The 22,472-nt window shown below is 37.6% G+C and overlaps 1 protein-coding gene across 4 annotated transcripts in view; it reads left to right on the top strand.

The window, feature by feature from the left end:
- The window catches only part of ERC1 (ELKS/RAB6-interacting/CAST family member 1), a 512,141-nt gene that overhangs the window by 364,362 nt on the left and 125,307 nt on the right, over nt 1–22,472 (top strand). For all 4 annotated transcript variants that reach the window (XM_080660553.1, XM_080660552.1, XM_080660551.1 and 1 more), the window contains one exon: nt 21,753–21,897. In XM_080660553.1, the coding sequence (XP_080516679.1) occupies nt 21,753–21,897 (145 nt within the window). The remainder of the gene's footprint in view (nt 1–21,752; nt 21,898–22,472) is intronic.

The raw sequence follows: 22,472 nt of genomic DNA, 5'->3' as shown, positions 1-22,472 counted from the left end.
ACATGTTCCATCTCAAGATACTTGTGAACTCTGTTTTAAATGCTTTAAAAGTGTTGATTTCGATGTGAAAGACAAAGAACATCCAGGTCAACCGAAAAAAGTTTGAAGGCCAACAATTACAAGCATTATTGGATGAAGATGCATGTCAAACTCAAAAGCAACTTGCAGAAAGATTAAACGTTGCTCAGCAAACAATTTCCGATTGTTTACAAGCAATGGAAAGATTTTAAAGGAAGGAAATGGGTGCCACATCAATTGAATGAAAGACAAATGGAAAACCGAAAAGTCATCAGTAAAATGTTGCTTCAATGGCACTAAAGAAAGTCTTTTTTTGCATAGAATTGTGACTGGTGATGAAAAGTGGATTTATTTTGAGAATCCCAAACGCACAAAATCATGGGTTGATCCAGGTCAACAATCACCATTGACTGCTAGGCCAAATTGCTTCAGAAAGAAGACAATGCTCTGTGTTTGGTGGGATCAGGAAGGTGTGGTGTATTATGAGCTTCTAAAACCAGGTGAAACCATTAATAATGATCACTATCGACAGCAAATAATCAATTTGAACCACGCTTTGATCATGAAATGACCAGAATGTGCCAGAAGACACGGCAAAGTAATTTTGCTTCATGATAGTGCACCATCACACACTTCAAAACCAGTTAAAGACATGTTAAAAGATCTTGCCTGGGAAGTATTAACCCACCTGCCATATTCTCCAGACCTTGCTCCTTCAGATTACCACTTGTTCTGATCAATGGCACACGCACTTTCTGAGCAGCACTTGTTTGTACCGAAGTTTATACTCTCACTTACTGAAGGGGATCTTGTTTTTTTCTAAATTTTGGCAATTGTGAATAGGGTGCTACAAACACCCTGTATAGGTTTTTATGTGAACCTTAGTTTTTAGTTCATTTGAGTATACACTGAGGGATGTGTTTGCTGGATTGAATTGTAAGAGTATATTTAGTCTTGTGACAGGAAACTGCCAAACTGTCTTCTAAAGTGCCTCTACCACTTTGCATTTCTGCCAGCAATGAATGAGAGTCCCCTTTATTCCCACCAACATTTGACATTGTCTGTTTTGGATTTGGTCATTCTTATGAGTGTAGTGGTTTCTTATTGTTGTTTTAATTTTTAATTTGCTAATTACATGATGTTGAACATCTTTTTATATGTATACTAGAGGCCCGGTGCATGAAAATTTATGCACTGGAGGGAGGTCCCTCAGCCCGGCCAGACCCCTCTCACAATTCAGGAGCCCTCAGGGGCAGGAGGCGACCCGGCAATCAGAGGAAGGCAATGCCCCATCACACCTCTGCTGCTGCCACTGCTGGCAGCGCAAGCCTAGGCCGGCCCTGGTTACCTGAGCCTCGGACGGCCCTAGGTGGCTGGGCAGCCGCCATCTGAGGCTTGCCTGTGCCTCGGGCCGGCCCTGGGCGGCAGGAGGGCTGAAGGGACTGGGGGACTCCAGAGGCAGGTGTGCGGAGCGGCCGGGCATGCCTGGGCATGGGCCTAGCCTTGCTGCATGCCTGCCGCCCCAGTGGGGCTGAGGGGACTGGACACTGCCATCTTGTGGGTGTGGGTGCTGCCATCTTTAAAGGTGGGGTAGTCAATTAGTGTATTCCCTCCTTATTGGCTGTGGGTGCTGCCATCTTTGCAATGGCGTGAGGGTCAATTAGCATATTCCCTCTTTATTAGATAGAATTTTCTTTGGTGAGGTGTCTAGGTATTTTGCCCCTTTTTTAACTGGCTTATTCTTTTTTTTAATTTCTTTATTGGTTAAGGTATTACACATTTGTCCTCATCACCCCATTACCTTCCCAAACCCACCCTCTTCACTCATGCCCTTACCCCGCTGTTGTCTGTGTCCACTGGTTAGGCTTATATGCATGCATACAAGTCCTTTGGTTGATCTCTCTCCCTTACCCCCACCCTCCCCTACCTTCCCTCTGAGGTTTGACGGTCTGACAAGACACACTTAGCTCTTGATTGTGCTACAGAGTGGAGAAATGAGTGTTAAGATACCATTGGCATTCTTTTAGCAAATGTCATAGCAAACAGACTTGGCATACAGTGCAAGCTAAAGAAAAAGCAAGTCCCACAGTAGCACAGTGTGGACAGCTGTTATGGACATGCTATCCATCTATGACTGGGAAAGGTTATATAAACAGTGGGATAGTGACAAAGTACAGGGATTAATTGCTTAAAACATTCAATAATTCTTAAAACAGACATCTAAATAAATGGTGTTATTCTGGAGTTTGAGTTCTGAGAAACAATGTAAGAAGACATTATTTTCCTTTGGAAACAGACTTCCTAAGAAAAGAAGACACAATAAGTAGTATAGCCCAGCAATTTTCAACCTTTTTCATCTCATGGCACACAGAAAATAATTACTAAAATTCTGTGGCACGCCAAAAAATGTATTTTTTGCCAATCTGACAAAAAAAATAGGTATAATTTTATTCATTCACACCTAACGGCTATTGTTGTGCTGGCTGTTGTCATTTTTTATTTGACAATCTAAGGGAAAAGAGGTCAGTGGCCCTTAGTCAGGTATTTCATGCTATAAAAATTCTTGTGGCAAACTGGTTGAAAATTGCTGGTATAGCCCAAAAGCATGAGTATAACAATGACAGGTGTACTGTACCTTATTTTGAAAGGACTACTGTACATCTTTATAAGTGAGGTTTGTATTCTGAAATTTTACTGTTTATATTATACTATCATACATGAGGCAGAAAGGATATACTATTGTGAAATAGTAATGACAAAATGAAAGAAAAGACCAGAATAAATCTTTGTACATGTTATCCCCAGATGTTTACTGTGAACTCCCTACTTAGCTTCATCTCTTTCGGCTCATGCTAAGCTGTTTTCCCCCCAGATTGCCACACAAATCAGTGGGTTTAAGACATAATTCACTAGGGATTTTGATAGGATTTGAGTAAATCCCCAACAAAAACTCCCTTGGTTTACCAGCTATTTTTAAAGACAGAGATTTAGAAAGCAGAAGATCCTAAGTTCACTTATCTGTCTTATGATGGCCCGGAAGATAGGAAGACACTCACGTTATGAGATGCTTACCTAATCTTTTTTTCAAACAATCTGTTGTATAGAACCACACCACAGAAGTCATCTCTGCATGATATTTCTAAGTTGAGTAACAGTTAATATTATACATTTGCAATATGTATAGAATTTAAGAGTTTAAAATAGCTAACCATTTTCACTGTGGAATTAGTAGATTTTGTAATTACTTATTGAATTAGTAAAAGTAAATACAAATGCTATAAACCCAGTCTTGGCAAGGATGTGGAGAATCAGGAATACCTAATATCTTACCCTTTATCTGAAATTAGTTTATCTTTCTATAAAATACTGGGTCTCAAAATTACCTAGAGAGCCCATTCCCTGAAATTCAAATTCAGTAGGGCAGGAGTAAACATAGTCTTCCTTTTTGAATAATTTCTTTTATGTTTGAGTACTACTGGGTTTGTTTTTTTTTTAAGTTATGCAACTTGCCACAGCTATTAATTATTCTTGAGTGCTTCTTGGATTCCACAGGTGAATCTACTTTTCTTTCGTAGATATTTTCCTCCAATAGGCACTTTCAATTGATTTTCATGTGATAAAAATTTCCTTCTCCATTTTCTCTTTTTATATTATAATTTGTCATAACGTAAATCGTCTTACATCATTGAAGATAGGATTTGTTTCTTTTTTATTATTGCCCTGGTGTTGGGAGTGATTACCTAGAGGAAAAGGAAACCGATAGGTCTTTGTTCTGCCATCTGGAAATCAGGAATCTCAAACTGTCATTAGTACTATATTAGAATCCTAAAAATTTTTTGGCCTGGAGGGGAAAAGAAAAGGCATAGGAGCTTTAGGAGAAAGTAGTGTCAATGGATGCTTTTTCTTTTCGTTTAAGATGAGGATCAGTAATGGTAGCATGGTGAGGGCCTGAACAATCAATCAAATAAAACACACGTTCTTGCCCTAGCCGGCTTGGCTCAGTGTATAGAGCATTTGCCTGCTGACTGAAGGGTCCCTGGTTCGATGCCGGCCAAGGGCACATGCCTGGGTTGCAGGCTCGATCCCCAGTGGGGAGTGTGCAGGAGGAAGGCAGCCGCTCGATGATTCTCTGTCATCATTGATATTTCTATCTCTCTCCTTCTCCCTTCCTCTCGGAAATCAGTAAAGAAATATATATTTTTTAAAAACACGTTCTTTATTTTTATGAGTTCTCTCTGGAAATAGGTGGTCATTAGGTATAATCCAGGATCACTTCTCCACTAAACCAGAGATAGGGACAACTCACTGTAATGAACTGAGACTGTAGAGAATATAATCTAAGCCTCTTACCTAAATAATATTGTAGTTCCCTGCAAAATGTATTGAAGAGACTATGAATCTCTACATACAGGCAGTCCTCGGGTTACGTCGGACTCGACTTAGTCATTTCATGGTTACGTCGCCATCTCCCATTTACAGTATTTATTAAAAAAAAAAAAAAAGTTCCCTCATTTTGACGTATATACATATGTGCTTTATGTTTTTAATTATTTATTTACCAAAAGTAAAGGTCAGGAATTATCTTTCTTTTACATTTTTTTTTTTTACTGTTTCACTTCATTACTGCTATGTATGTGCTCCATGTGAGTGACGTAGGTGCTTATGTAGGTGGGTTCCGACTTATGGCGAAAATCACGTTACGTCACGGATCTTCGATGTAACCCGAGGACTGCCTGTATTTGGGTATCACAAAAGATCCATCACTAGAATCCTCAAACCTGGAGAATATATAGGTACATATAATTTGATAGTTGGCTAATTTTATAATTATAGATTTCTTTTACAGAAAGGTATTATGTACCATTATTTTACAAATTAATGTTGATCCTGTAAGTTTTTAGTGGATCTTACTCTAATCAATAAGTAAAATGAGCCCTAGCTGGTTTGGTTCAGTGAATAGAGCGTTGGACTATGGACCAAAGGGTCCTGGGTTGGATTCTGGTCAAGGGCTCGTACCTTGGTTGTAGGCTCCTCCACGGCCTGGGCCCTGGTCAGGGCACGTGCAGGAGGCAACCAATTGATGTGTTTCTCTCTGTCTTTCCCTCTGTCTTCCACTCTAAAACTCAATGGAAAAATATCCTCAGGTGAGGTTTAACAAAAAAATATAAATACATAAAGGTAAAATGACATACCAATTATCTTAATAAGGTATTCCTGTCTCTTCTAGCTTTTTTTAAAGAATGTATTCTGAGGTTAATTCTGATCTCTGTAATTTTTTTTTTTAGTTTTTTGATTCCAGTTGTATTCTCTATTTTACTATTTGTAGACTTTTCATAGACATTGCCTCATGTATACAAAATGCTAAGCAGATTTAAAACTATTTTGGATATATGTTCACCTGCTTTGACAAAAATCACAGAGTAAGCCACATACAGATTTAGTTCCCTTTTATGGAAGGGTTCAAACTGTAATTCTGCTCTGTGAAGTTATCAGGAGTTCGAAGACATCCGGCCTTGTTGCATTGCCATCCCTAGAGTATACCCCACCCGCCTAATTCAAGATGGCTCACTGCCATGTTGTATCCCAGCCAGCAGGAGTGAAAATCTTTCATGAAATTTGTTTTATGGAAAGCAAAACTCAACAACATTGGACCACATAATGCATCACTTATAAGACTATGACTATCCATAAAAAAAGCTGAAGGTGTAGCTTTTAAAAGACATTTACTTATTGTCAGTTAATCAACACTGGAAGGGATGAAACGGATGGCTGACTCTTTGTGGGGGCAGGGAGGGAAGTGGTGAGTAGAAAGAATGTCCAGAGTTTATTGGGACCTTGTTTAAAGTCAGGAAAGCTCTATTTTATTTAAAATAGTCATGCAAGTAGAGTTAGATTGCAATATTTCTTAGGAAGTCATCCTATTTTCCCATGAGGTTCTTTCTTTATTTTAGACCTTTTTCTCCAAACTGCTTTATTCTGTTGCTAGTACTTCTTCAGGGTGTCTTTTTCTTACAGCCCTAGAAGATTGGACAGGCTTTTCTATAATTGAATATTTATTTCAAGTTTAACCAATATTGGATCTCATAAATATCACCTCCAGTTTCTTGAAAAGATTTTCAGCATTACAAGAAATGACACTTAAAATTAAGTGGCAAATTGTTCACAGAAATTCCAAGTTGTATCCAATCTAGCAGCACTGAAGCTTTGGTTGTATATTATAGTTTGAAACTAGACTAACTGAGAAAGAGTGTCAGGGCCCCAATGAGGCTGCCATCATTCACCGATGCTGTCAGTGCTTCCACCTCAGACCTTTCCACATCAGCTCAGTCCATCTGATCTCAGCTCTCCCACCACCACCTTCCTAGTCCAACATGACTGAGTAAGAGACAGGTTTCTAGAGATCTATTTAAAGGATGGTGGTAAAGAAAATGTTTAAAAATCATACACCTATGGATGAGGACAGTGAGGGGGAGGTAAGGGCAGAGGGTGGGGTAGGAACCGGGTGGAGGGGAGCTATGGGGGGGGGAAAGGAGAAACAATTGTAATAATCTGAACAATAAAGATTTATTAAATTAAAAAAAAGAAAAAGTTTAAAAAGCAACAGGAAAAATAGTGTTTTATCTTCAAGGTTACTTAAATTTGTAAAAATAAAAATGCATTATACTTAAAGATATATGCTAAATGAAATAAGCCAGATACAAAAGACAAATACTGTATGGTTCCACTTATGAAATACCTAGAATAGTTAAATTCACAGAGACACAAAGTAGAATGGTGGTTGCCAGGGGCTGGAGGGAGGAGTAAATGGGGAGTTAGTGTTTAAGGGATACAGACTTTTTTTTGTTTGTTTTGTTTTTAATTCTCACTCAAAAACATGCTTAGCGAGGAAGGGAGGGAGGAAGACAGAAAGAGAGAGAGAAATACCAATGTGAGAGAGAAACATCAATCAGTTGCCTTCTATACGTGCCCTGACCCAGGGTCGAACCTGAAACCCAGGTATCTGCCCTGACTGGGAATCAAACCCGAACCATTCGGTGCACAGGAGGACACGCTCAACCCGCTGAGCCACTCCACCGGGTGGGTTTTAATTGAAGAAGTTAAATTTCTGGAGAAAGATCATGGTGATGGTTGAGCAACATTGTAAATATACTTAATGCCACAGAACCATACACTTAAGAATGGTTAAAATTGTAAATTTTGTATATTTTTACCACAATAAAAATTACATTGTGCTTATTGTTGTAATGTTTGCTGTGCAACATTCCTCATTCAGAAAATTTTTATGATTTAAAAATTATATTGAGTTGTAATATACATGCAATATAATGCATACATTTTAAGTGTACAATATTGTGAGTTTTGACAGATGTATACACTGTGTAACTGCCACCATAGCCAAGCTATAATACATTTCCAAAAGGTTCTCTTGTGTCCCTTTCCAGTCATTCTGAGTCCCCACCCCCAGTGCCTGGCAACCACTGATCTGCTTTTTATTTTTTGCAAATTAGATTACAATTAATTTTTACACTTTTTAAGCAAATGGAAAAGATACAAGCTTTTTTTTTTTTTTTTTTTTCTAACAAATATAGATACAATCATCAAAAACTTTTGCCAGTTTGGGAAGCAGGCAGCAGCTTCAGTATCAATATCTCAGTGAAACTAAGTTTTCCAAACTTGCCATAATCTATATTAGATTTGATGTATCAAAATGCTCTTTTTTTTTTTTTTCCAGAAAAAGTTAGGAGAAAAACTGAAGACACGTTTTTTATACAAAATTTTGTTCAATCAGCCTCATTTACTGAGCTGTAACTAACCAGCATATCTGCCTTTGTTATGTTAATTTTGATTATTTTCAAGGACTTCTAAAAAAATAAATCATTATATATTGAGATAACTTTTCTACCCAATCTCATGTTAGTGTATTCCTTAATGTGGATCAGATTCTTTTGTTTCAGGAGATATAGACATGAGACAACCATACAGTAAACGAGAGGATTCAAAATTGTGCTGTGCAAAGGCCTTGCTACTTTACTGCAAGAACGTCATACTAGGCAGGGCACTGATGAACATCACTGGATCAAATGCCCCAAGATAGTCGATATTTGGTGACATTTAGAAGTTACTTTCCAACATCAAAACATAAATGTGATACTTATGTTTCATATTTACTAAATAGTACAGTAATTGATCATAGTCCTGTCTGTGATTCTTGAATCCAAGAGTCAGACAGCTTTCTATTGTTTGTTCTTTAAAAATAATTTTCATAATATAAGAATTCTACCTCATAATATGTCTCTAGCAGTAATAGGACCTTTCTGCTTTCAGAATCACCCGATCTCTCCTCTTTGCCTCCATGACCATCTTTCTAAAACCTTGCTTTATTTTTCTGGAACTTTTGATGCCCCTATATTATATTCAAAATCAAATCATTTCTTATTCAGCATTTTTTATACCCTATGTCCACCAGGTTCTGGTTAGAACCCTTAGGGATTTCACAATCTATGAATACCTCTTACTGCCATTTCAAACCATCTATACTCTGACTCAAAGCCAAGTTTTCAGCTCCTCTCAGTTTCCTTTCCCTGTAGGAACCCTCTAATCTAGTTAGGCAATGTGTCCTCACATATGAATTGTGCTTTTACACTTGCCACTTTCACTGTCTTTCTTATCTGTCAAAATAAAGCCCATCTCAATCTCTGCCCCCCCACTCCGTTATCATAGTGATTTCTTATCTGCTATATTATTTCAGCATTTGCAAATTGTTCCCTCGACTGGGAGTTTGTCCAGGAGTTCGACCATGGGGCGGGGCTGGCTGGGGAAAGGGAGGGAGTACCAGGCACTGGGCCTCTAGTATATACGAGTATATATTTTAAAAGTGTTTGATAAGAAGAAAAATTCTGGAAACTGGTTGCACAATAGTTTGAATATACTACTGAACTGTACACTAAAAAATGGTTAGGATGGTAAATTTTATAAAAGCCTAATATGGTTAAGATGGTAAATTTAATAAAAGCCTAATATGCTAAGTGTCTGTTCATCCAGTCAGCCATTCAACCAATCAAAGTGTAATATGCTAATGATATTCTAAGGCTGCTCAACCACTCGCTGTGACATGCACTGACCACCAGGGGGCAGATGCTCTGACCAATAGGTTAGCTTGCGGCTGGGGTACAGCCGATGGGGACTGAGTGAGATGGACCAGACACGCCCTGGAGCCCTCTTGCAGTCCCTACCGGATGAGTAACCTCCCGCATCCCTCCCCGGCCCCGATCATGCACCAGTGGGGTCCCTCGGCCTAGCCTGCACCCTCTCGCAATCCGGGACCCCTCGCGGAATGTTGGAGAGCTGGTTTTGGCCCAATCCCGCAGGCCATGCCGAGGGACTCCACTGGTGCATGAATTCGTGCACTGGGCCTCTAGTTAATCTATAAAATTAAATTTTAAAATTTTTTAAATTAGCAAATGAATAAATTATAAGACCAATAAGCTCATAAAAACATCAAAAGAATTTTTTATTTTATTTATTTTTTTATTTAAATTTTTTATTGTTTAAAGTATTACCTAAGTCTCCTTTTTTCCCTATTGACCTGTCCCTGACCACTCCCACCCCCAGCACATGCCCTCACGCCCCTGCTGTCTGTGTCCATGGGTTATGCTTATATGCATGCATACAAATCCTTTGGTTGATCTCTTACGCCACCCCTCTCCTGCCTTACTCTTAGGTTGGACAGTCTATTTGATGCTTCTATGTCTCTGGCTCTGTTTTTGTTCATCAGCTTATGTTGTTCATTATATTCCACAAATGAGTGAGATCATGTGATATTTATCTTTCTCCAACTGGCTTATTTCACTTAGCATAATACTCTCCAGGTCCATCCATGCTGTTGCAAATGTTAAAAGTTCCTTCTTTTTTATAGCAGTGTAGTATTCCAATGTGGAGATGTACCACAGTGTTTTAATCCACTCATCTGCTGATGGGCGCTTAGGCTGTTTCCAAATGTTAGCTATTATAAATTGTGCTGCTATGAACATAGGGGTGCATATATCCTTTCTGATTGGTGTTTCCGATTTCTTGGGATATATTCCTAGAAGTGGGATTACTGAGTCAAATGAGAGTTCCACTTTTAATTTTTTGAGAAAACTCCATACTATTTTCCACAGTGCCTGCACCAGTCTGCATTCCCACCAGCAGTGCATGAGGGTTTCTTTTTTTCCACATCCTCACCAGCACTTGTTGTTTATGGATTTGTTGATGAAAGCCATTCTGACAGGTGTGAGATATGGTACCTCATTGTCATTTTGATTTGTATCTTTCGGATGATTAGTGACTTTGAGCATCTATAATAATAAAAGGGTAATATGCTAATTAGACCAGACGTCATTCCGGACATCCTTTCTGATGAAGCTGAGGCCGGAGGGAAGCAGCCCGGGTCCCGGGTGCCTGCTGGTGGCTGGAGGAGGAAGCCTGTGCCAGCAGCCAGGGGAAGGAAGGCCTACTCTTGCGCGAATTTTTGTGCATCAGGCTTCTAGTGTTTTCATATGTCTCTTGGCCTTCTGTATGTCCACTTTCAAAACGTGCCTATTTAGGTCCTTTGCCCATGTTTTGTTTGGATTGTTTATCTTCCTTTTGTTAAGTTGTATGAGTTCCATGTAAATTTTGGAGATTAAACCCTTATCTGAGATAGCATTGGCAAATATGTTCTCCCATGCAGTGGGCTTTCTTGTTGTTTTGTTGTTGGTTTCTTTTGCTCTGCAAAAGCTTTTTATTTTGATGTAGTCCCAGTTGTTTATTTTCTCCTTAGTTTCCATTGTCCTGGGAGCTGTATCTGTAAAGATATTGCTATGACATACGTCTGATATTTTGCTGCCTATGGATTCTTCTAAGATTTTTATGGTTTCCTATCTTATCTTTAAGTCCTTTATCTGTTTTGAGGTTATTTTTGTGTATGGTGTAAGTTGGTGGTCTAGTTCCATTTTTTTGCATGTATCTGTCCAATTTTCCCAAAACCATTTATTAAAGAGACTGTTTTGACTCCATTGTATGCTCTTGCCTCCTTTGTCAAATATTAATTGAGCATAATGGCTTGGGTCAATTTCTGGGTTCTCTGTTCTATTCCATTGGTCTATATGTCTGTCCTTGTGCCACTACCAGCAGTTTTGAGAACCATGGCTTTGTAATATAACTTGATACCTGCTGTGTAATTCTTCCAACTTTGTTCTTCTTTCTCAGGATTGCTGTGGTTATTCGGGATCTTTTTTTATTTCACATGAATTTTTGGAGAGTTTGTTTTAGGTCTGTGAAATATGCCATTGGAATCTTAATGGGGATTGCATTGAATCTATAGATAGCTTTGGGTAGTATGAACATTTTAATGATGTTGATTTTACCAATCCATGAACACGGTATATTCTTCCATTTGTTTATACCTTCCTCTATCTCTTTTTTCAATGTCCTGTAGTTTTCCAAGTACAGGTCTTTTACCTCCTTAGTTAAGTTTATTCCTAGGTATCTTAGTTTTTTTAGTGCAATGGTAAATGGGATTGTTTTTTTATTTCCCTTTTGGTGAGTTCATTATTGGTGTATAAAAACTCCATAGATTTCTGGGTGTTAATTTTGTATCCTGCTACATTGCCAAATTCATTTGTTAAGTCTAGCAGTTTTTTGATGGAGTCTTTGGGGTTTTCTATGTATAGTATCATGTCAACTGCAAATAATGACAGTTTTACTTCTTCTTTTCCAATTTGGATGCCTTTTATTTCTTCTTGTCTGATTGCTATGGCTAACACTTCCAGTATTATGTTGAACAAGAGTGGTGAGAGTGGGTGTCCCTGTCTTGTTCCTGTTCTTAGGGGAAATGGTTTTAGTGTTTGCCCATTGAGTATGATGTTGGCTGTAGGTTTGTCATATATGGCCTTTATCATGTTAAGATATGCTCCCTCTATTCCCACTTTGCTGAGAGTTTTTATCAAAAATGGGTGTTGGATTTTCTCAAATGCTTTCTCTGCATCTATTGATATGATCATGTGATTTTTGTCTTTCAGTTTGTTTATGTGATGTATCAGGTTTATTGATTTGTGAATACTGTACCAGCCTTGCATCCCTGGAGTAAATCCCACTTGATCATGGTGTATGATCTTTTTAATATATTGCTGGATGCGATTTGCTAGAATATTGTTGAGAATATTAGCATCTATGTTCATCAGGAATATTGGCCTGTAATTTTCTTTCTTTGTAGTGTCTTTATATGGTTTTGGAATTAGGATAATGCTGGCCTCATAAAAAGAGTTTGGAAGTGTTCCTTCCTCTTGGATTTTCTGAAATAGTTTGAGGAGTATAGGTGTTAGTTCTTCTTTGAATGTTTGGTAAAAATCCCCTGTGGAGCCGTCTGGACCTGGACTTTTGTTTGATGGGAGTTTTTTTTTTATTACTGATTCTATTTCATCAGTTGTTATTGGCCTATTCTGGTTTTCTGATTCTTCCTAATTCAGTTTGGAGATTATATTTTTCTAGGAATTTGTCTATTTCATCCACCTTGTCCAGCTTGTTGGCATATATTTGTTCATAGTATTTTCTTTTAATCCTTTGTATTTCTGTGGTGTCCATGGTTATTTCTCCACTTTTGTTTCTGATTTTATTTATTTGGGTCTTCTCTTTTTGTTTATTGTTGAGTCTGGCTAATAGTTTATAAATTTTGTTTATCCTTTCAAAGAACCAACTCTTGTGTTTCATTAATTTTTTGTATATATATATTTTTAGTCAGTATGTCATTTATTTGTGCTCTAATCCTTATTATTTCCTTCCTTCTACTCAATCTGGGTTTTTCTTGTTGTTCTTTTTTCTAGTTCTTTAAGTTAAATAGTTTATTGCTGATTTTTCTTGTTTTTTGAGGTATGCCTATAATTTTATGAACTTCCCTCTCAGAACTACTTTCACTGTGTCCCAGGGATTTTGGGTTGTTGTATGTTCTTTTCATTTGTTTCCGTGATCTTTTTTATTTCTTTCTTGATCTCATTGGTAACCCATTTATTGTTTAATAAAATGCTATTTACCTTCCATGTGTTTGGATGTTTTGGGGTGGTTTTACTGTAGTTGATTTCTAATTTCATTCCACTGTGATCTGAGAAGATGCTTGATATGATTTCAACCTTCTTGATCTTGTAGAGACTTGTTTTGTGTCCTACCATGTGGTCTATCTTTGTGAATTATCCATGTGCATTTGAGAAGAATGTATATTATGCAGCTTTTGGGTGAAATATTCTATAAATATCAATTAAATCCATCTGATCCAGTGTGTCCTTCAGAGTCTCTGTTTCCTTGTTAATTTTTTGTCTGGAAGATCTATCCAGTGAAGTCAGAGGGGTGTTAAAAGTCCCCTACTATGACTGTATTGTTGTCAATCTCTCCATTATAGTCCTCTAGAAGTTTTTTTATATATTTAAGTGCTCCTATATTGGGTGTGTATATGTTTACCAGGGTTATATCCTCTTGTTGGATCAATCCATTTAATATTATGTAGTGTCCTTTGTTGGCTCTTGTGATGATCTTCATTTTAAAGTCTTATTTTATCAGATATGAGTATTGCTACTCCAGCTGTTTTTTTCTTTTCCATTTGCATGGAAATTTTTTTCCCATCCCTTCACTCTCATGCTGCATGTGTCTTTTGTTTTGAAGTAGGTTTCTTATAGACAGCATATAGTTGGGTCATGCATATTTTTTTATCCATTTAGCTATACTACTCCTTTTGATTGGAGCATTTAATCCATTTACATTTAGGGTTATTATTGATAGTTACTTATTTATTACCATTTTAATTCTGTATGGCTAGGTTTCTCTCTCTGATTCTTCTTCTCATTACAGCAGTCCCTTTAGCACTTATTGTGATGCTGGATTGGTGGTGGTGTACTCCTTTAGCCTTTTTTGTCTAGGAAGCTCTTTATTTGACCATCTATTTTGAATGATAGCCCTGCTGGATATAGTAATCTTGGTCTCAGATCCTTGCTTTCTATTACCTTGAGTACTTCATGCCATTCCCTTCTGGCCTGTAGAGTTTATGATGAGAAATCAAGTGTCAGCCTTATGGGAACTCCTTTGTAGGTAACAGTTTTCTTTTCTCTTGCTGCCTTTCAGATTCTCTCTTCATCTTTAACTTTTCACATTTTAATTATGATGTGTCTGGACGTGGGCCTGTCTGGGTTCTTCTTGCTTGGGATTCTCTGTGCCTCCTGAACTTGTGTGACTTTTTCCTTTACCTTGTTAAGGAAGTTTTCTACCATTATTTCTTCAAACACATTCTCTATTCCTTTCTCCCTTTCTGCCACTTCTGGCACACCTGCTATTCTAATATTGTTACATTTCACATTGTTCCACAGCTCCCTTCAGCTGTCCTCCTGTTTTTTAATTGTTTTTTTTTTTCTTTTTGGTTCTCTGATTGAGTGATATTTTCAACTCTGTCTTCTAATTCACTGATTTGAGCCTCAGCTTCCCCTAATCTGCTGTGTGTTCCTTCCAATGTGTTCTTTATTTGTGTTATGTCATTTTTTATCTCAGACTGTTCTTTTTTCATAGTTACTATATCTTTTTTCATGCTGTTGAGCATCTTTACCATCATTACTCTGAAATCTGATTCAGATAAGTTTATCTCTGCTTCATTTGTCTCTTCTTCTGGAGAATTCTTTAGTTCTTTCATTTATGGGTTGTTTCTTTGTCTCCTTATTTTGGTTATCTGTTTGGGTTTGTGACTATGTATTAGGTAGATCCTCTACGCCTCTCAATCTCCAGTGCAGGACAGTGTTAAAGACTATTTCTGACTAATTAGATCAGGCAAAGACTCAAAGCCTCCAGAGACCACCTCTATCTATAGACTAATTGGATTCCTACTTGAATTGCCCGCAGGCAATCATCCTCAGGTGTGGCAAGAATTTTTTCAACAGGGTGGGGCAGTTGCTTCTGCCTGGAGGCTAATTGTTATTTTTAATCTCTTCAGTAGCCTCAGGGCAAGGTATTTTCCAATAGGGTGTGTCAACTGTCTTCCCCCCAGGCAAGGCAAATGTGTATGTGGGAATGATGTCCTTCGCTGTATGAGGGAATGACTCAGCCCAGGAAACTTGGATGTCTGCCTTCTGAGCTCTATCCCTCAAGTCCCCAGTCCTGGGTTCTGCTCTCACAGCTCCAGTCCACTTCACCCTCCCTCTGCCAGAGCACAAGGTGGGTGGCTCCACAGGGAATTTTGTGTGTTGGCCCTTTAAGAGGGTGTCTGTCACTCCCTGGCAGACAGCACCCTGCTGCTTTTGACAGCCAAATGTTATGTGGGTATCTTTCTCAGTTTTGGTGCTCTCTGCTGGGGGGGCCAGCTTGGGAATTCAATCCAAGAGTTCTCAGTGGCAACCCCCCACGGTTAAGATATCTCTCTGGAACTTTAGTTGCCGTCTGTAGGTGCCTGGCCAGATTTTTCACACCTCCACCTCTTTTTTTTTTTTTTTTTTTAAATATATTTTATTGATATTTTACAGAGAGGAAAGGAGGGGGATAGAGAGTTAGAAACATCAATGAGAGGGAAACATCGATCAGCTGCCTCCTGCACACCTCCCACTGGGGATGTGCCCGCAACCAAGGTACATGCCCTTGACCGGAATCGAACCCGGGACCCTTCAGTCTGCAGGCCGACGCTCTATCCACTGAGCCAAACCGGTTTCGGCACCTCCACCTCTTTTACGATTCTCTGTGGTCTCCACTTTTGGTCCTCAGATATCAGGGTTCTCTCCTGTGAGTTTTCCATTCATTATTCAGGAAGTTTTTCTGTATTTTAGTTGTAATTTCAGTTTGTTCCTGGGAGCATGTCCATGCAGCATCCACTTATCTGCCACCATTTTAAATCTCCTTGGCTGGATAGTTTTAAGATGGGTCTTGCAAGTGGGAAATTGATTTATAGTGAGACCCTCCCTGGCTTGCTGACAGTCACCTTCCCACTGTATCCTCGAACAACAGGGAGCCAAAAGAAAATTTTAAAGGCCTAAGCCATGAACATAATATAGTTGGGGAAGCACACTCTGCACCTGTAGAAGAATTGAAGGGCATTTACAGAGCAAATGCATGTTTAACATCTAATTCTAAAAGGGAAAGCTGAGTGGAGAGAAATGAGCAGTCAGGCAAGGAGAGAAACCTATTGGCATTTCAGGTAGAGAGAGTAGCATAAACTTAAGTGAAAACATGTAACTAACACAGGGTCCTTGGTGAACAATGAGGAATAAATACACTGAACATTATAGGTGGTCAAATATTAGGCCATAGCATTTGATGTTGCTCGAAACCTGATAAAAATGACATTGGAAGAGTAGGACAGTATGGAATGATGGGGAAATCAGGGAAGGGGTTTTAAGAATAGTATAGGCTCATGATTAAGGTATGGTAGTGTCTGTGACAGTTAACATGCCAAAGATCCAAAGCAGTGGCTTCATTAAAATTATTTAGGAAGAACCAACAAAACTTGGAATATTGGTTATGGGGAACAAAGAAAAAATCAAATTATTTAAATGTCAGTCTGTGGACCTAGGAATATACTGATTCAGTTAACATGGAAAGAGAAATTTGTTATGATGGACGTTAGACTTTATTTAGTGTTTGCATTTTACTTAAAAAATATCTATAAGTAGTATCTAAATAAAGGTGACCTAGAGAGGTGATCATAAGATGTTCTGGGACCAAAGTTTGAAGTATCAGGCTTTTCAGTCAGGCTTGCCCACATAGGATCACCTACAGACTGGTTTTCACTGAGTTTAATTAAGGTAATGTATCTGCCACACTCTGAGATCTCTGTAAGGGAATCTGGAGAAAAGAGTAATCAAAAGGATTTCTTCGGAAATGAGTTGAAAGAGTGGAGGAGATATCCTCGTAGTTTACAACTCACTCTGGATAGTTAATTGGTTAAATAACAAGTGAAGGAGGTATCGGAATCAAGGGAGCATCAATAAAAGAATCTAGATTTTTAATAAAAGGCAACAAACCGAACAAACAAAACATACTCATAGATACAGACAACAGAATGGTGGTTACCAAGAGAGAAAAGAGATGAGGAGAGGGCAGAGGGTAAAAGCGGTCAAATATAAGGTGACAGAAGAGTTACCAGGCTTTGGATGGTGAACACACAATAGAGTATATACAGATGTTGTGTTACTAAGTTGTACACCTAAAATTTATGTAATTTTATCAACCAATGTTACCCCAGTAAGTTTAATTTTTTTAAGTATATAGATTTTAGATTTATCTTAAAATTGGAATAAACTATGATTACATGTCTATAACCATAAATAATATACCTAAAGCTACTTATATCATTCTTTTATCTGATCTTTCCTGATGTTTTCAGGATTATGCAATTTATGAAACATGAAAATACCCAGTTGGAGTAAGAAAGAAAAGTAAAACCCTGGTAACATCCCTTCATTCTTACTTCTTTTGTGTCTTTCATTTTTGTTAAACACATACACTAATATAGGAGTCTCTTAAATTGTTAACCATCATCGTTCCAACATTGATTATATCTCTTATTGACTAGTGATAGAAAGCTAATGTGTTGTTCTCAAGGATTCAGGAATTATCAAAAGGCTATTGAGCTCCATTTGCCTTGGATATTTGCCTCCTGTTACTGAAATTTACTCAGAAGGGGGAAGGGGACAGAGGAGGTGGTCTTACTGTTTCTTGAAGCTCTAATTCCACAGCAGAATACTTTTATTTTTTTTTTTTTATTTTTTTTTTTTTAAATATATTTTATTGATATTTCACAGAGAGGAAGGGAGAGGGATAGAGAGCTAGAAACATCGATGAGAGAGAAACATCGATCAGCTGCCTCCTGCACATCCCCCACTGGGGATGTGCCCGCAACCAAGGTACATGCCCTTGACCGGAATCGAACCCGGGACCTTTCAGTCTGCAGGCCGACGCTCTATCCACTGAGCCAAACCGGTTTCGGCACAGCAGAATACTTTTAGAAACATCTTGATTCTATTAGAAATTGCAGGTCAAAGGGCCAGTTCAACTGTTCTGGTAGTTGAAAGCACCAGGGATGGAGTGATTAGACCACTTTCATGACTTAAAGTTGGATTTCTGCTACTACCTACTCATTTTGCAGTTCATACAGCATGTTAGTCATGCAGTAGGGGGTTCCTAATCACTTTGATAGGTTCTGTGTCCACATTTGCAATGTGTTTTTTTTAACTGAGGAAAAAACACTAACAGAACAAGGAGAGTTTGACAGGGGAAGCATTGCAGTTTTTATTTTGCTATGGGTTTGTGGCATCCATATATTTTATTTGCTTATATTATTCCCTAGGGCCTCATGGGAAATGAACTCAGAATGGCCAGTCTTCCTTTTCTGTGGATAGCCTTTACTTGGTAAACCTCTTGAAGTCAATTATTAATCCCCATCAAGGTTCATTTTCTTCAAACTATGTTAGAATTAGAATAGGTGAATTCCAGATTTCAAGCAATTGACTTTGATTTAAAAAGGAACTATTTCTAGTATTTTTATTTTCTTTTTATAGTTTGCTTTATCTTTTCATTTTTCTTCAATGAATGCATATTAATTTTTTTTCTCCATCTTATTCTCAGTCTCTTTATATACCACGTGGAAGAAATTATTTGTATCCACGTTATAGAGTTGTCATTATAAGTAAACAAGTCATTGCCTACAAAGTACTAAACAGGAATAAGCACATAATAAGGATAAAACAAATGGTACATATTTACTTATTTTTACTATATTATTCAAGGGTAGTTTCGTTTTACACTTTATCAGAAAATTTTTCATGGAAGCAAATTGTATTAAAGGTCAGTAGCTACTAAAATAAGATGCTTTTGCAATTTGCTTTTTTTTCACTCTGAATTCCATTTCCTGTTCTTAACAAAGTTTTTAGTTTAGACACTTTTTTGAGTGCTGTCTTTAAAACAACCACATAAGCTCAACTATACCATATGGTCTTTTCTATCAGATGTATTAAGGGAACAATTTTTCTTTATATATATATATTTCTTTATTGATTTCAGAGAGGAAGGGATAGGGAGAGAGAGATAGAAACATCAATGATGAGAATCATTGGTTGGCTGCCTCCTGCACACCCCCCACTGGGGATTGAGCCCGCAACCCAGGCATGTACCCTTAACTGGAGTCAAACTCAGGACCCTTCATTTCACAGGCTGATGCTCTATCCACTGAGCCAAACCAGCCAGGGCAGGGAACAATTTTTCTTATTCCCTGAAAGTTAGATGGCTGTTGCTGTTTATTAGCTTTTATATTCTTACCTAACTTTCAATTTTTAAGAGGTTGTTCTCTCCTATCTGTCCATTTCAAATTTACCAAAATTATGGACAAAACGAACAATGCTATCTCCATCCCTTTCAAAACACTTAAAAAAGAACACCTAAAAGCTAATATATCTATAAAAGTTACTGACATCATACAGCGTTTACATGAGTATAAGTACAATATGTGATCAAAACACTTTATTTTCTCGACTATAAATTGCTCTCTTTAGGCATATTCACATTTAGAAATCAGTGTCAAGAGTATACTTTTAAAATGGAAAAGACAATGGCATGTTCATCTATTAGGGGATTTTTAGAGGCTGAGAGCTATGGGTATGGGAGAGAAAGTTTGATTCTATGTAGTTCGTAGTATATTGTCAATGCTCAATATAAGATAAATAGACATAATAAAATTTCTATTTGAATTGTATATAAAACAAAAAAAGACTTCAAAGTATATATCTTATTAATAAGTCATCTCAATGGCTCAGCTTCCAGTGACACATCCTATATTTTAAATTTTACAATCTGAATTGTCACCTGTTATATCATATTACAGTTTGAGAATGTGACATTTTACCCCAGAGATTAACTGTACTACACTAGCTGGCCAAGAATACCATATATAAAAGAATTTGAAACTTAGTCACAAAGCTTCAACAATACAGAATAATTTTATTATTTCATATTATGATGCTTTTCTTAAGCATAGAATGGCACTGAGAGCCCTTCACCTTTGTATCCTGCATTCAGCAAAGGTGCTCATGACTAGATCTAATTGGATAGAATAATCTTATCTTTCATTCATCTTTTCTTTCCCTGCTGCTAAAAGTGTCCAGAGAGGCAGTGCCCTAATTGAGAAAGCACATTTCTCATTTCAGCTTTGTCAGTCTGAGCTTCCCAAAAAGGAACAGATGATGGCCATCAACAGGAAATGGCATTGTGACACCGTCTTGAACTCCTTCACCTTTAAGCTCATTTCACCACTTAACATATTTTTTTCAAGTGGTCAGTGGATATATTTAGACTGTCATTATCCCTTTGGTGTTGACTAAAGCTTCATGGGATAAGCCATCTGCCATATCTCAGAATTATATAGTGTGTGGGAACAGTAGAAAGTTAAATTGAGGTCATTAAGAATCTCCCCTTCCAACAGCAGAGACTAGTTAAACAAATCTTCATTTCCATAATATAAACGAATCTACCTTCTCCTTTTGTTAGTACTGCTTGTTCAGAGTTCCCCAGACCTACCCATCCAAAATGCCAAATATTCTTGTCAGAATATTCAAAATATAGTCTTCCAGTTTTGGCTAAACTAAACCTCTTCCTCATGACTGCTATTAAAGCTTACTAGTAATTATCTTAACAAAGACGGAAGCCACGTTAAACTTGGGAAATGCATTCTCAGAGTCAGCGATCCCTTGAGTCAAAAGCTCAGGTCACATAATTCCTGTAAATCAAATCCGTCTTCTAACTGATGACTTACATAAAAGATGAGCTATTGAGGAATGCATTTTAGACACTGAGATTCACCAACTTCATTCTGATTATTTTGTAAATTTCTCATGTTCACCCCCTACTAAATCCCACCTTCTTTTCCTCCTATATATTAACAAAAAAGTAGTTAGCTAAATCACAAGGAATCTGTAAAGCTTAAATTACTGTTTCAAAGTGCACAGATCATTGGCAAATAAAGCCATGACTGGAAACTTATTTGCATTAATGAGATAAAAAGAATTATAGACATTCAGAATACCCCAGAAACAGATGACTGATTTTCTAAATCCTATTTTGTAACAGTTACAGTTGGTTACACTCTACATAAAAATGTTTTCAGCCCTGGCTAGGTGGCACACTTGGTTGGAGTGTCGTCCTGTATACCAAACGGTTGCGGGTTCGATTTCAGGTCAGGGTACATACCTAGATTGTGTTCCTCAATAGTGCTCTTTCTCTCTCTTTCTCTCTCTTTCTCTCTCTTTCTCTCTCTTTCTCTCTCTTTATCCTTCTCCCCCTTCTTCCTCCCTCCCCCCTTCCTCTCTCTCTAAAAGGCAATGAAAACATATCCTCAGGAGAAGATTTTAAAAAATAAGTTTTCAGTTTCAATAATGTTTTGTTTTGCATGGAAGCTACTGAATAGTTATCAAAAATTGACAAGATTATTCTTCTAAAAAAATCTTTAATCTTGTTTACTGTTTAAGTTTATATCTAGGAACTCTTCATTGAGATGTCAGTATAACAACATGATAAAGACATTTAGGGTCAGAAAAATCTGAATGGGATTCCTGGCTGCACCATTTACTTCAAGTGTAAACGTGGGCAAGTCACATAAACTCACTAAGCCTTAGTTTCATCACCCATAAAATGGGGGTAGTAATAATAGTAACTTCATAGAATTGTGAAGATTAAATGAAAGTCTTGGCATTTTCTTTCTTTTTCAGGCAGGAAGCTCTTCTGGCTGCCATTAGTGAAAAAGATGCCAATATAGCTCTTCTGGAACTTTCATCCTCTAAGAAAAAGACCCAAGAGGAAGTGGCAGCACTAAAGCGGGAGAAGGATCGTCTGGTGCAGCAGCTCAAGCAGCAGGTAAAATTAAATGCCTGGAGGGGTAGTGGGACCAGCCTTCACACAGTTCTCCACCCATGTCTTTACTGGCTTACATATTAGGCCTTGTTGTCATAGAAGACATCTGATCTTTGTATCTAATTAATTTTCTTATTTTTTTAGGACTTTCATGTCTTTTTAAAATTAAATTAATTGGGATGACATTGGTTAATAAAATTATACAATTCTATGATACATCATCTATATATTGCATAATCTTCATAAGCAGGGATTTTCATCTTCACAAATCTCTGGCTATGTCTAGTAAATGCTGAGTATTTTTTGTAAGAGTATTGGTTTAGAAAATATCACAAGTCCTGTATGAGAATGTTTTTTAATTTTGTGCAATGATTGGATGAAATTAGTGAAATTCTGCCCATTTGAAATGGAAAAGGCTTATTTTTATATCCAGTTAGATTCCTACTACAGAATGCACTAAATATTGTTATTTAAATGATTTTCAGTTATTCAGGGCTGGGTAGTCTCTAAAAGTAAGAACAAAGTTTTGCCCTTTTCCAACCTAAACCCTCCTCAAATTTAATGATTAATATTTCTGT

This window comes from Plecotus auritus (assembly GCF_963455305.1).
Source record: "Plecotus auritus genome assembly, chromosome: 3".
NCBI classification, from domain to species: domain Eukaryota; kingdom Metazoa; phylum Chordata; class Mammalia; order Chiroptera; family Vespertilionidae; genus Plecotus; species Plecotus auritus.
The sequence above is the reverse complement of the archived record's forward strand: the minus strand, read 5'-3'. Positions and strand labels throughout refer to the sequence as shown.